Below are 11,872 nucleotides of genomic sequence, written 5' to 3'. Positions count from 1 at the left end.
AATTACGAGGCAATACAGCGTATTTTGCAATTTTTTGCGATTCGCAAATAAAATAAAAAGGCATTTTAACCGCCGAAAAAAAAGCACAAAAAGCAAATCGTTGCGATGAACGGTGGAAAAACAACCGCGAAATTTATTAATTCGATTAAATATGGCGCAAAACAATTAGCAAAAAAGAAATAAAACTAGAAAATAAGAATTAGGGGAATATGGATTATTTAAAAGCCAAAAGGACTTGGCCAAAGGAAAAAAAATTTAATATTACGACCAAACAAATTGGGCCAACACCAAGGAGGCCAGATGGGATTATACCCCTTTTAACGATATTCGCCAAAAGGAATTACCGACCGGCGGGAAAGAATTATATAAAGGGAAAAAACACGTAATATTCCGTAATTGCCAAAAAAGGGATATAATTAATATATCGCATATTAATTATAACAAAACAAATAATATGTCGGTTATGGAATATATCAAATATATTACGTCGAAGGACATAATTTATATAAGGCACGTTTATTACCATATAAATAAATTCGATTTTAGGATTGTTTAGCAGCAATTAAATTTTAGTTAACCTCAATATTTATTTGAGAACGATTATAATTTCACCCCCAGTTATTGAGAACCCCAGTTACCCAGTCAGACGCTCAGTTGCTTCAACCCACTGTACTTTACCCTAAGAACAGGCTACCCCGATACCTTGATCGTAACAAGTGGGCCGCGCACGAATTTTCCGGCGTTCCGCGCCCTACGGTTAACATTTGCCCTCGGCTCGTCGAAACGCTGTTGAGATGTTTTAATGTCCTTAAAGCACCGTGTTCGGCCTGATTGATCTTGATGGCGTGCGCCATTCGTAATTGGAAAATGGGGTAGAACTGGGCCTCGTTAGAGATTTGTTTGAGGCCCTCTGCGCGAGATTGAGAGATCAGCTCAGGGGAGCTGTAGCAAATTTGGTCCTTCTCAAGAAGGGCTGTGACGAGGTCGGTGCCCCAAACGCGACCGTCATCGGCGAGGAGACGCTTGCTCAGGGCTTCCTCGTGCTCCGCGGCGCCGGATGCCGCGACCCCAAGTTGTGTCACTTTGAGCTCGGCCATAATATGTTTCCGTTCTTCCGGAAAGGCCTCTTCTGGATAGGCGACGGAAGTGCTCGTGACAAATACCGAATCTCGGTCATCATCGGGCACGACGAGGTTGTCTATATGCATAGCGGCCACGTCGCCGTCTCGCGACGGCATCATCCACGTCAAGTAGTACACTGTAGCCCCTCCACAAACGGCAGAACCATGCTTTTCAGGCTTGCCGGAGATGTCGTTTAATTCCCCCATGGTAATGGCGCTGCTGGTAACGCCGTATCTCGTCAGGAAACCATCAAGGAGGATGGGGGGCACGCCTGTGAGCCCCAAATCCGCACCAGTCTTGTCAAAATTCTGAGGGTGGCTGATAATCTTGGCAAACGCCTTCCTCACTCTCCGTACGTGGGATTGAATGGGTTCGTCTTTGGGGAGACACGCGATCCGGACGATTCCGGGGAAATTCCTGGTCAGGAAGTCGACCCGATATTTCAAGGTCGGCAGGCTCATGCATTCCGCTTCAGCGGCTTCCCAGTTGGCGCTGGGAAATGCGCGTTCGAAAGGGGAAGATCGCTCCTCGCGGTAATGTGTGACGTTGCCTGCCATGATTTATCTTTGCGCTCCCTCGACTTTTGACCTTGGCAGCGTGGCTTTCTGTTGAGTGGAGGAATTGTTGATCAAAAAGTAAGCAGTTTTTGTTTGTGTGCTGGAAGGTTGCCCTTTGACTCATCTAATTGTACACCTGTCGTTAATAGCTGACTGCCTGAAAACCCGGCGTATGATGTCTTGAGCTCTGATTTAAAGACCAAGCAATACCAGTTCTGCCGCTATTCTGCCCTGGGAAACCATGTTTCTCTGGAACGCCCGGCCGGATGTGCAATGCATATTCCCCATCTCGCAATCAATGCTGTGGGGAAAAGACTCGGGTGATAAATCCTAGTTCTACTATGGTAGCGGGCGAAAAGAACCACCCCTTGTAGCCGTGTATATATGCGTGGGCCTTTGTTAACTTAACTGTTCGCGGGAACCATTAAGGACCTAAATTATTTTTTTGTCCAAAACTATTACCAAAGTCGGCAAAGCCCACAAAGCCCACACCAGCGGACATTGTACAGGGGGATTGATTTTTACCCTTACCACCATAGTATTCCTGATTCCGAAAACACAATCCGTCGGGTTTCGGGACAAGCCCAAGGCGCAAATCTACTAATTATGTAATATAATATTAAGGGCTAGACTAACGAGCATTCACCTCAGGCTATTGAGCATCCACTAATATCCACTGGTAGGTCCACACTGGGTTGGTTTCAGGGCTCATCCCTGAAGCCTGAAGCCCGTGGCTCAATTGTGGCTTTGCATTGTACCTGTGGGTCCACGCAAAGAACGCTGCGGAAAGAGCGCGATCTTTTTGACCGATTTAATTGGTCGAAAAGTGATGTGGCTGGTAAAGTACATGGAGCGCTCGATCCACTGCGAAGCAAGGTGATTTTAGTCTGAGCAGCCCCTGGCGAGACTAGTATATTGAGTCAGGGGGTGATTTGTAAAACGACTTCACACGTTGTCAAGCTCCATTAATTCCCTGCCTGATTCAATCACTGTCCCAAGAAGAGAACAGGAAACCAGCGCTTCCAAACTTTATTTACGAGCCCTGGTAGATTCCATGGTAAGTAGCCGGCATGAACCGGCCATGGCACTTGGTAACGGGACTTGAATCACGCCACGATAGAGGCCTTCATAGCAAATGGCCGGTAAATAAATAATAACGTTGGGCTCCACATCTCCGACCCCCCTAAAGTCCGGCCCCCTTGAAAAATGTAACGACGAAATACCCCTTTTATAAACCGATTTAAATGTAAACCTATCAACGCACAATAATACAATCATTGTCAGGCTCTCCCGGTTCGCTAACCTCTTCTCCATCGTTCAAAGCTTCTAAACAGTCCCTATTATTTTCCTGTGCTTCATAAACGTTTTTTTTGCTGACCAAAAGCTCGTTGGGATCCGGAATCACCCTTTTCCTTTTGACCGGCCGTACCGCCTCCAATTTTGCTTTTAACAAACTGATTTTTTGCTGAGCTTCAGCCAATAAGATATCCTTGGTTTCGAAGCTTTTTTGGACTTTTGCAAACAAAAGCCGTGAAGTGGCGTTACTTTTTTCGGACCGGGAAATTTCCTGTAGTTGAAGTCGAATATCTCGGGTCGTTTTAGGGGTTTTCCAAATAAGTAAAGACTGGTCGTTAATTTTTTGGGTTGGGCTTTCCGGTGTTTTATCCCTTTGGAAGCCGTTATTTTTACCTTTTTCGACGTTGGCGTTGCTATTTTCTAACAAAAAAGGGTTTAAAAGTGGTTTTGCCAAGTTCACCGGCCATAACCCCGTCGTACGCCAACCAGATTGAATGGTTTTTGCTATAAATGCTTTTGATCTGGCTTTTCGATAGCAAAGTAGAAAGTTTCGTTTCCCAACAACCGTTGAACAGCAAAACTGGTTTACAAATCCCAGGTGACGTCGATAAGCTTCCTTTAACGGCCCAAAAACCGATAAATCCAACGGTTGAAGAACGTGTGACGAATGAGGGGGTAAATATAGGAGTTGAATATTGTTTTGCAAGCAAAGAAGCATAAATTCGTCCGTTATATGTGATCCATGGCCATCCAGAACTAATAACCGCTTTTCAGGGGTTAAAGGTTGGGTATACGGAATAAACACCTTTTTTAACCATTCGATACCTGTTTCATTATTTGTCCACCCGTTTTCGGTTGCATGAAATTGCCAGGTATCGAAAGGACTTAAATCAGCTGGAAACCATTGTTGCTGTACGTTTTTCCCCTTAAATATAACGAGGGGAGGTATAACAGCCCCCGTAGCTGATACACATTCGATTATGCTCGTCCAACCCCGCGTTCCAGGCTCTTTTCGCTGTAATGGCCGGATTTTATTACGCCCTAACACCAGGCCATTAGATCCTTTGCCTTCCATTATACCTGTTTCGTCCATATTCCAACGGTTGGCCGGTTTTATAGTATCGACAACGGGATTTTTCAAATAGGACCACCAAGATTTAATTACCTCGGTTGTAGCCCCATTAACCCGGGCATTTTCTATTCGCCGGGGTCTTTGGGTTTTCAAAATTGGATATCGGGCTATAAAACGGCTAACCCAATGTTTCCCAAGGCTTTTTCTTTCTCCGGCGGCCTGAAGAATTCGTTCCGCAAAATAGCGTAGTTCTTGATGCGTTGGCGGAAGGCCTAACGCGGCCTGCGCAAGTACCCAATCTGCCAAATAGGTTTCCTGCTCCTGTGAAAGCCTTTGACAAAATCTTTTCGCTTGTTGAATTGACTGGGCCCCCTTTAAACGATCGTGAAGGGTACTCCGAGGAATACCCCATTTTTGCGAGGTTTTGTGAACTGATTTGCCATTTCTTATGTCAGAAATGGCAGCAAGAAGCTGATTTTCAGTGTACTGTTTCATTGGAAGGTTTGGAGCAAGAATCTTCAAAAATCAAGTTCTAAAGTGAAAAATTCGTCTAGATATTTATAAAATAAAACAAAGGGTTGACGTGGCTGAGTAGATATTTTTAGGGGCCGGACTTTAGGGGGGTCGGAGATGTGGAGCTCAACGTTACATCGCATCCTTACTCAAAGATTTCCTGCTCACGCCGCGTCTGTTTACTTAACATGGATTCGGCGAAAAGATAACCCAAGCAAATCCTTCCTCCATTGACACAACCCATAAGCAACAACACCTATCACACAGCATCCCAGGAACCATGACGGTAAACCACAATGTCCCGGCGCAGGTCGACGGCATGAAGCATCCATATCTCGTCTTCGCCGCGAGGCCCGAGCATGGACATACTTACCCCATCCTCCAAATCGCCAGGGACATGATCCGGAGGGGCTTCGAGGCAACCATTCTCACCGGCGAGCAGTACGGGGAAGACATCATCAAGATGGGCGCGAGGCCTGTAACGCTACCGCATTACGATCCAACCCCAGAGGCTTTGGGGGAGCTTGCAAAGGTGACCAGCAAATTACAAACGCTGGCGTGGGGCTTGAGACACATCGTCGCCCCCCAGATGCCCATATGGTACGGCACCCTTAAAGAGACTCTGGAAACGTTGCGTTTGGAAAGGCCAGGCCAGCAATTTATTATCATGAGCGACCTTGCCTTTACGGGCCAGCAGCCATTGGTCAGGGGCGCACCACTTCCCAAGGGCTTCAGCGTGCGACCGCCCGTAATCCACATCAACGTCGTCCCGCTTGCCATGCCCAGCATCGACACGGGCCCATTTGGTCTTGGCCTACCCCCGGATTCGTCCGAGTCCGGCCGTGCTCGGAACAAGCTGCTAAACGCGATTTACTATGGGCCCGACGGCCCATATGGCCCTTTCGGTGCCGAGCACATTCGACTATTAAAGAGCCTTGGTGCAACTGACATTCCGTCGACAGTCGAGGCCTGGGGGTACACCACATCGTTTCCCGACATTACGCTGCAGGTTTGCTCGCCAAGTCTTGAATTCCCTCGGTCTGACCTCCCGGACAACGTCCACTTCGTCGGCTGTTTGCCGCGCAAGCCAATAGGTCCAGACTACGAATATCCACAGTGGCTCAAGGACATAGTCTCCCCAACAGATGGCAGCACGCGGAAAAAAAGGATCATAGGTGTGGCGCAGGGCACTATAGCCGTGGATTATACAGACCTCATCATTCCCACGATCCAAGGTCTCGCCAACGACGACGACGTTGTCGTCATTGCTCTCCTGGGCAAAAAGGGCGCCACGCTCCCCGAGAGGGTGACAGTGCCTGCAAATGCCAGAGTGGTCGATTATATGCCCTATGAGGTGGTGCTCAACCACGCAGACGTATGGGTGGCCAATGCTGGATACGGCGGTTTCACGCAGGGAGTGATGCACGGGGTTCCCATGGTGCTTGCCGGAGACACCCAGGACAAGCCTGACATAGCTATGGTAGGGGAATGGTCCGGGGTGGCATGCAACCTTAGGACTGGGACACCGACCCCCGAGCAGGTGGCAAAGGGTGTCAGGGAGATATTATCCAACGACAGCTACAAGGCGCGCGTAGTGGAGGTACAGAAGGAGAATGAGGCCATGAACTGTCTTGACGCCGTGGAGAAGCACATTTGGGACATTTTTGCCAAAATGGGTGACATTTAGGTTGTGAAAGAAATTCATTATATAAACCTGGCAAATAATAAGAACGAAGAGAAATATAAGCCAAAACCCAAAATATCACAGTTACAATAAATCTCGTTATCCTTCATACAGAAAGGCCATGTTATTTCCCTCCATTACTGGCGTATTTCTCTTTCCACGGTCCGATACTGAAGTTATCACTGGTGTAATATACTGTTTTCCTATTCGGGAAAACCAAATCCCAATTTTCGATATAAGGCGTAACATTTATATCCATTGTTTTAAACTGATCCTTGGGGTCCGACGTAGCAAATGCACGCCGACACATCCCGCGGACAATTATATTTACGATGTCATTCACATTCATGTAATAAGCATAACTCTAATTAACCGTTGGCCGTAGCGGCTTTTACGTTCGGGGCAATTGTAGATTATTAACCTTTATCTCAATGTTTAAAAACGCTGGTTCTAGCTAGTCTCAGGGCTTATCCCTGAAGCCCAGAGCTCCATAATCGAGCCGCGTTGTCGTGGCTTAATTCTTGGCTTTTTTTATACCTGTGGGTCCAGATAAAAAATTTTTTGCTCAGGTTTTAGGACAATTTAGCGATTTTCGCCGTATATGGAGGTAAATGTTACGATCAAGGTATCGGGTAACCTGTTCTTATGGTAAAGTACAGTGGGTTGAAGCAACTGAGCGTCTGACTGGGTAACTGGGGTTCTCAATGACTGGGGGGTGAAGTTATGATCGTTCTCAAATAAGTATTGAGGTTAACTAGAGTTTGATTGCTGCTAAGCAATCCTAGAATCGAATCTATCTACATGGTAATGAGCGTGCCTTATATAGACTATGTTCCAAATGTGATCACTCTTGTGTAAGTGATCATGATCACTCTGGGGTGATCACGGCTGTGCTAATCACTTCCTTGGTAATGATCGTGGTCACTCTTGTTCTGGTGATCGGGTTAGGGTTTCTTATCTTATCACCACGTGACCTCGTGCTCCCCTTCTCTGTCCTTGGTTCGTGCTTCTTGGTTAGTTCTGGTTTGGGTTCCCGACACCTCTCTCATTCTTGCCCAATCGTGTCGGTACCAATCCTGGTCGTAACATTAGGTCTCCCCTCCCAAGGCCAAGTCCCGTGGCCATATAAGTAGGTCGCCCTCCTGATATTCTTTCCCAAGCTTCTTTCGTTCTTCTCCGCTAACCGCGATGTCGTCTCGAATTGAAAAACGGTCGCAGCCTGTCCGCCCGATTTCCGCGTCCTCCGTTCGTCGTGAACGCCTGGCTGAAACCATTGTTCTTGAGGGTTTCGAAGTCATGCCGTGTTCTTCCTGTAAGGCCCGCGGCCACTCGTGTCGCATGATCTCATCGAATTCTCGATGTAGCGAATGTGTTCGTCGTGGTCGGAAGTGTGATGCTACTTCCGTTCCTATAACCAATTGTAGGTGGTCTTCCTTTTGCGTGTGAGGTCTGTTTCACCACCTGACCTGTTTTCCCAGTGGGTCGATTGAATCAAGAAAAGAAAAAGTTGGAGTTGCAGGAGTCTGAGGTCGAGGACGACATTCTCCGTGTGCAACAGGAGATTGCGCGCTTGCAGCGAGAATCGTCTGAGAAGTTCAATCGGTTGTTGCGATTACGCAAACAGAAGCGCCTTCTCCAATCTCGCAGCGAGGCTGAAGCTGTCTGTTTGGATGCTGAGTTGTCGGTAGAGGATGCTGTGGAAAGGGATCGTTTGGGGGTCGACGAATTGCCCTTCGATGGTCCTTCTGAGTCAGGTCTGGTTCCTGAGCTGCGTTCCCTGGGTCACGTCGATGTTGTCGACTGGTCCTCGGTGTTGGGTGCTGATCCGCAAGACTGGGTTTTCGCAGATTTAGCCCCTGGAAATGGTAGGTGGTGCTTTCTTAGGTCGTCCTCTTTTCTTTGGCTGACTTGCTCGCAGATCCAACTCCTGGTAATATTAACGGAGTGGTCCCTGGCAATTCTGGAGGTGGCTGAGGGGTTCCCAAGTGTTTTCTTCGTGTCCGTAGTTTTCCCATTTAACAAGGTACTCTGTTTTGCCGTGGTTTCGTCTGTGGTCGAGTATTCGTTCAACGTCGTAGGTTTGTTCTGCGTCGATTTCGATTGTTTCTTGTGTGCTGGTGCCGTGTGGTGCCGGCTCCAGTAGTAATACGTGAAATGTGGGGTGAATTTTCACGGTGTCTGGTAATGACAGTCTGTAGTTGGTGTCGCTGATTTTCTTACTGATTTTAAAAGGTCCAAGTTTCTTGAAATCAAACTTGCTGTTTGGTCGTTGTGTTTTAATATTGCGTCGAATGAGGTAGACGCTATCTCCCTCCTTGAAGGATGGTCCCTTCATCCGATGCTGATTGGCGTATTTCATCATTCTTTCTCGTACGAACTCTAATTCCTGCTGGAGTTCTTGGTGTAGTTGTCGTAGCTCGCTTGCTTGTTTCTCGGCTCGCGGTGCCGTAGTCGTGGTTCTTGGTTCTCCATAAGTAGTAGTAGTAGTAGTAGTAGTAGTAGTAGTAGTATTATTATTTAACGCCGGGCTCGGCCCGGCTCATTAGCCGGCCGTTAGCAACCTCCCGAGGGGTATCTCGGCGCGCTTTCTATTTTCTCTATTTACACAGCGGAAAACAAGGGCATAGAAGCGAATCGAGCCTGACCGGGTTCGTGCCCGGTCCTGCTTACAGGTTTGTTCACTGACGCGACCCCGTGCCTTCAGGCGCACGGAGGATTCGTCTGACGGCAGTTGACGGCTCTTCATCGAGAGGGGCCTGTGTCCAAACAGCGGAGCTGTCGGTCGTTTGTAGCCATGGAGACGAAGTTCCCAACAAGTGTGGGCTCGACGGCACAGGCGGGTGGTTGTTGTCGATAGCCAGCCGGGTTATCCTTGCCACGGGTAAGCGGGGAGGAGGTGGAGGGAGCAGGATTCGAACCTACGTTACTCAAGTAACAGCCATGGCGCTTAACCACTGCGCCATTCCCCCTAAGCCGTAGGGTTGAATCCGTAGTTGGCATAGAACGGGGTTGTCTTGGTACTCTCGTTTTCTGAGCTGTTGTAAGCGAATTGTGCCGTGGGTAGTAGCCGTACCCAATTGTCTTGTTTGTGGTTCACATAGCATCTTAGGTATTGTTCCAAGGTCTGGTTGGCTCGTTCTGTTTGTCCGTCTGTTTGTGGATGGAATGCTGTGGATAGCTTGTGATCGGTTCCTAGCTGTTCCATTAAGGATTTCCAGAATTTTGATGTGAAGAGCTTGTCTCGGTCTGTGACTATGCTTTCCGGGAGTCCGTGATTGCTAACAATCACTCGTAAAAATGTGTAGGCGATTTCTTCGGCGTTGCTGCTTTCTTTGTATGGTAGGAAATAGGCGTATTTGGTGAGCTTGTCCACTATAACTAATATGCTGTCGTATTTGATTCTCGTGAGTGGTTCTTCTGAAGGTGGTAATTTGACGATGAAGTCCATTGTAATAGTTTGCCAGGCCTTGCCGGGGGCTGGTAAGGGTTGCAATAGCCCGTAAGGTTTGTGTCTTGCGGACTTGCTTTTGGCACAGAGTTCGCAATCCTTAATAGCTTCTTGTACTTCTTGTCGTGTTCCTTGGAAGTTGTGGTGTTGTTTTAGCCGTTTCCATGTCTTAGAAATTCCTTGGTGTCCGTGTGCTTTGCTTTCGTGGATCCTCCGTATCTCTTCTGGTGTGGTTACTGTGTTTGTTGTCATAAAGCTTCGATGTGCTGGTAGGAGGTTTCCGTTTTCGTCTGTTGTGAGGATAACCCGTGTTTCCTTTGGCACTGTGTTCTCGTGATCTGGTCTTCGGCTGAGGGCGTCGGCCCTGCCGTTTTCTGTTCCTTTTCGGTAGATGATCCTAAAATGGAATTCTGACAGGAATTCTGACCATCTGATTTGTCGTTTGTTCAACACTTTGCTAGTGGTGAAGTGGGTCAGGTTCTTGTGGTCCGTGTAAACTAACACCTCGTGTTTAGTTCCGGATAACTGTGGTTTCCATTCTTCAAATGCTCGAATGATGGCCATAAGCTCTTTGTCGTGAATCTGGTAGTTGAGTTCTGGTCCATGTAGTTTTTGTGAGAAGAAGGCGCAGGGATGCAACCGTCCTTCTTCGTCTCGCTGACTGAGTTGTCCTCCGATCGCATAGTCCGATGCGTCGGTCTCGACTTCGAAAGGTTTCGTTGGGTCTGGTATCTTGAGGATTGGTTCTCTGGCTACTGCGTCTCGTAGCTGTTCAAAGGCCTGTTGTGTTTGTTCCGTCCACTGGAATTCTAGGTCCTTCTTGGTCATGTTGGTCAATGGGGTGGCAATCGCGCCGTATCCCTTGATGAACCTTCTGTAAAAGTTCACGAATCCGAGGAATGCCCGAACGTCTTTTACGTTCTGTGGTTGAGGCCATTCCTTTACTGCTTGGATTTTCGATTCCTCCATCCTAATTTCTCCAGGAGCGATAGTGTATCCTAGGAAATTAACTTGCTTGCTGTGAAAAAGACACTTCTCGGGCTCAACTAAGAGCTTAGCGTCTTGCAGCTTCTGTAAGACTGTGTGAACGTGTTGCTTGTGTTCTTCCAACGTCTTGGAAAAGACAAGGATGTCGTCCAGGTAGACAACGACGAAAATGTCTAGGCATTCCCTGAGAACGTGGTTGATCATGGTTTGGAAGGTTGCTGGGGCGTTGGTAAGACCGAAGGGCATTACTAGGTACTTATAATGTCCTCGTCTGGTGCGAAACGCGGTTTTCCATTCTTCGCCTTCCTTCATGCGGATTAAATTGTATGCTCCTTTGAGGTCTAATGTCGTAAACCATTGTGTTTGGTAGAGCATGTCTCGGAGTTCTCCTATTAGTGGGAGTGGGTAGCAATTTTTTATGGTGATGTCGTTTAATTATCTGTAGTCCACGCATAGTCGTAATTTTCCGTTCTTCTTTGGTACGAAGAGGATTGGGTATCCTGCTGGTAATGTCGATGGTCTGATGTAACCTTTCTTGAGGTTTTCTGCGAGGTACTCGTCTAGTGCCTCCATTTGTGTCGGGTTCAAGCCGTATATTTTGTGGAACTTGGGCTGTGTTCCTTCTTTCAATGGTATCTCGTAGTCGAACGGACTATGCTCGGGTAGTCCTGTTTCGAGTTCGGGGCTGAATAGTCGCTCATACATCCGGTATTCGGCCGGGATATTGTCGATCAATGTGGTAAAATTCGATCGTTCTTCGCTCATGGATAGTCGCGATCCTTCCGATGTTGGCTCCAGGCGTGGCTCGCTTTTCCTCAATAGCGCCATAATTTTTTGTTGATTTCGCTCCTGTGCCCTACGCTCGTTGCGTGAAGTCCGTTTCTCGGGTTTTCCTTCAGAGGCTAACGGCTCTTCCCATTGGACTTGGCCGGTTGTCCAATCTATCCGGGGGTTGCTCCTTCTGAGCCAGGGGATTCCTAATATCACGTCTTTATCCCCTATCTCCGTGATATCTAAGGTGATTTGTTCCTTTCGTCCATAACTCTCCATCCAGAGGTGTACGGTCTCTGTTTCGATGGTGCCGTTCCCGTATGAAACTGCCTCTCCTTCCACGGTCTGCAACTGGTATGGTTCCTTCTTTTGCTGCCAAGGTATCCGTCGTTTCGCTACGACCCTTGGTGAGATGTAGTTGC

At 47.7% G+C, this 11,872-nt stretch overlaps 3 protein-coding genes and 1 pseudogene across 4 annotated transcripts; 2 read left to right on the top strand and 2 right to left on the bottom strand.

Annotated features, from left to right (window-relative positions):
- Window positions 1-674: 674 nt before the first annotated feature.
- MGG_02218 (uncharacterized protein) lies at window positions 675-1,679 on the bottom strand (the record flags this gene model as incomplete). The annotated part of the gene is made up of 1 exon (XM_003708934.1): window positions 675-1,679. The coding sequence occupies one exon, from the start codon at window positions 1,677-1,679 to the stop codon at window positions 675-677; it is 1,005 nt and encodes a 334-aa protein (XP_003708982.1).
- A 3,161-nt stretch (window positions 1,680-4,840) lies between these two features.
- On the top strand, window positions 4,841-6,247 carry MGG_02217 (glycosyltransferase; the record flags this gene model as incomplete). Its single annotated transcript, XM_003708933.1, has 1 exon — window positions 4,841-6,247. One exon carries the CDS (start codon window positions 4,841-4,843, stop codon window positions 6,245-6,247), a length of 1,407 nt encoding a protein of 468 aa, XP_003708981.1.
- A 1,185-nt stretch (window positions 6,248-7,432) lies between these two features.
- On the top strand, window positions 7,433-8,218 carry MGG_16064 (uncharacterized protein; the record flags this gene model as incomplete). The annotated part of the gene is made up of 3 exons (XM_003708932.1): window positions 7,433-7,664; window positions 7,723-8,109; window positions 8,163-8,218. 3 exons carry the CDS (start codon window positions 7,433-7,435, stop codon window positions 8,216-8,218), a joined length of 675 nt encoding a protein of 224 aa, XP_003708980.1.
- A 923-nt stretch (window positions 8,219-9,141) lies between these two features.
- On the bottom strand, window positions 9,142-9,213 carry MGG_20055 (annotated as a pseudogene). Its single transcript has one exon. The product of its transcript is annotated as a tRNA-OTHER (tRNA).
- Between the last annotated feature and the right edge of the window lie 2,659 nt (window positions 9,214-11,872).

This window comes from Pyricularia oryzae, chromosome 1, assembly GCF_000002495.2.
Source record: "Pyricularia oryzae 70-15 chromosome 1, whole genome shotgun sequence".
NCBI lineage: Eukaryota > Fungi > Ascomycota > Sordariomycetes > Magnaporthales > Pyriculariaceae > Pyricularia > Pyricularia oryzae.
This window is presented reverse-complemented; position numbering and strand designations above follow the sequence as displayed.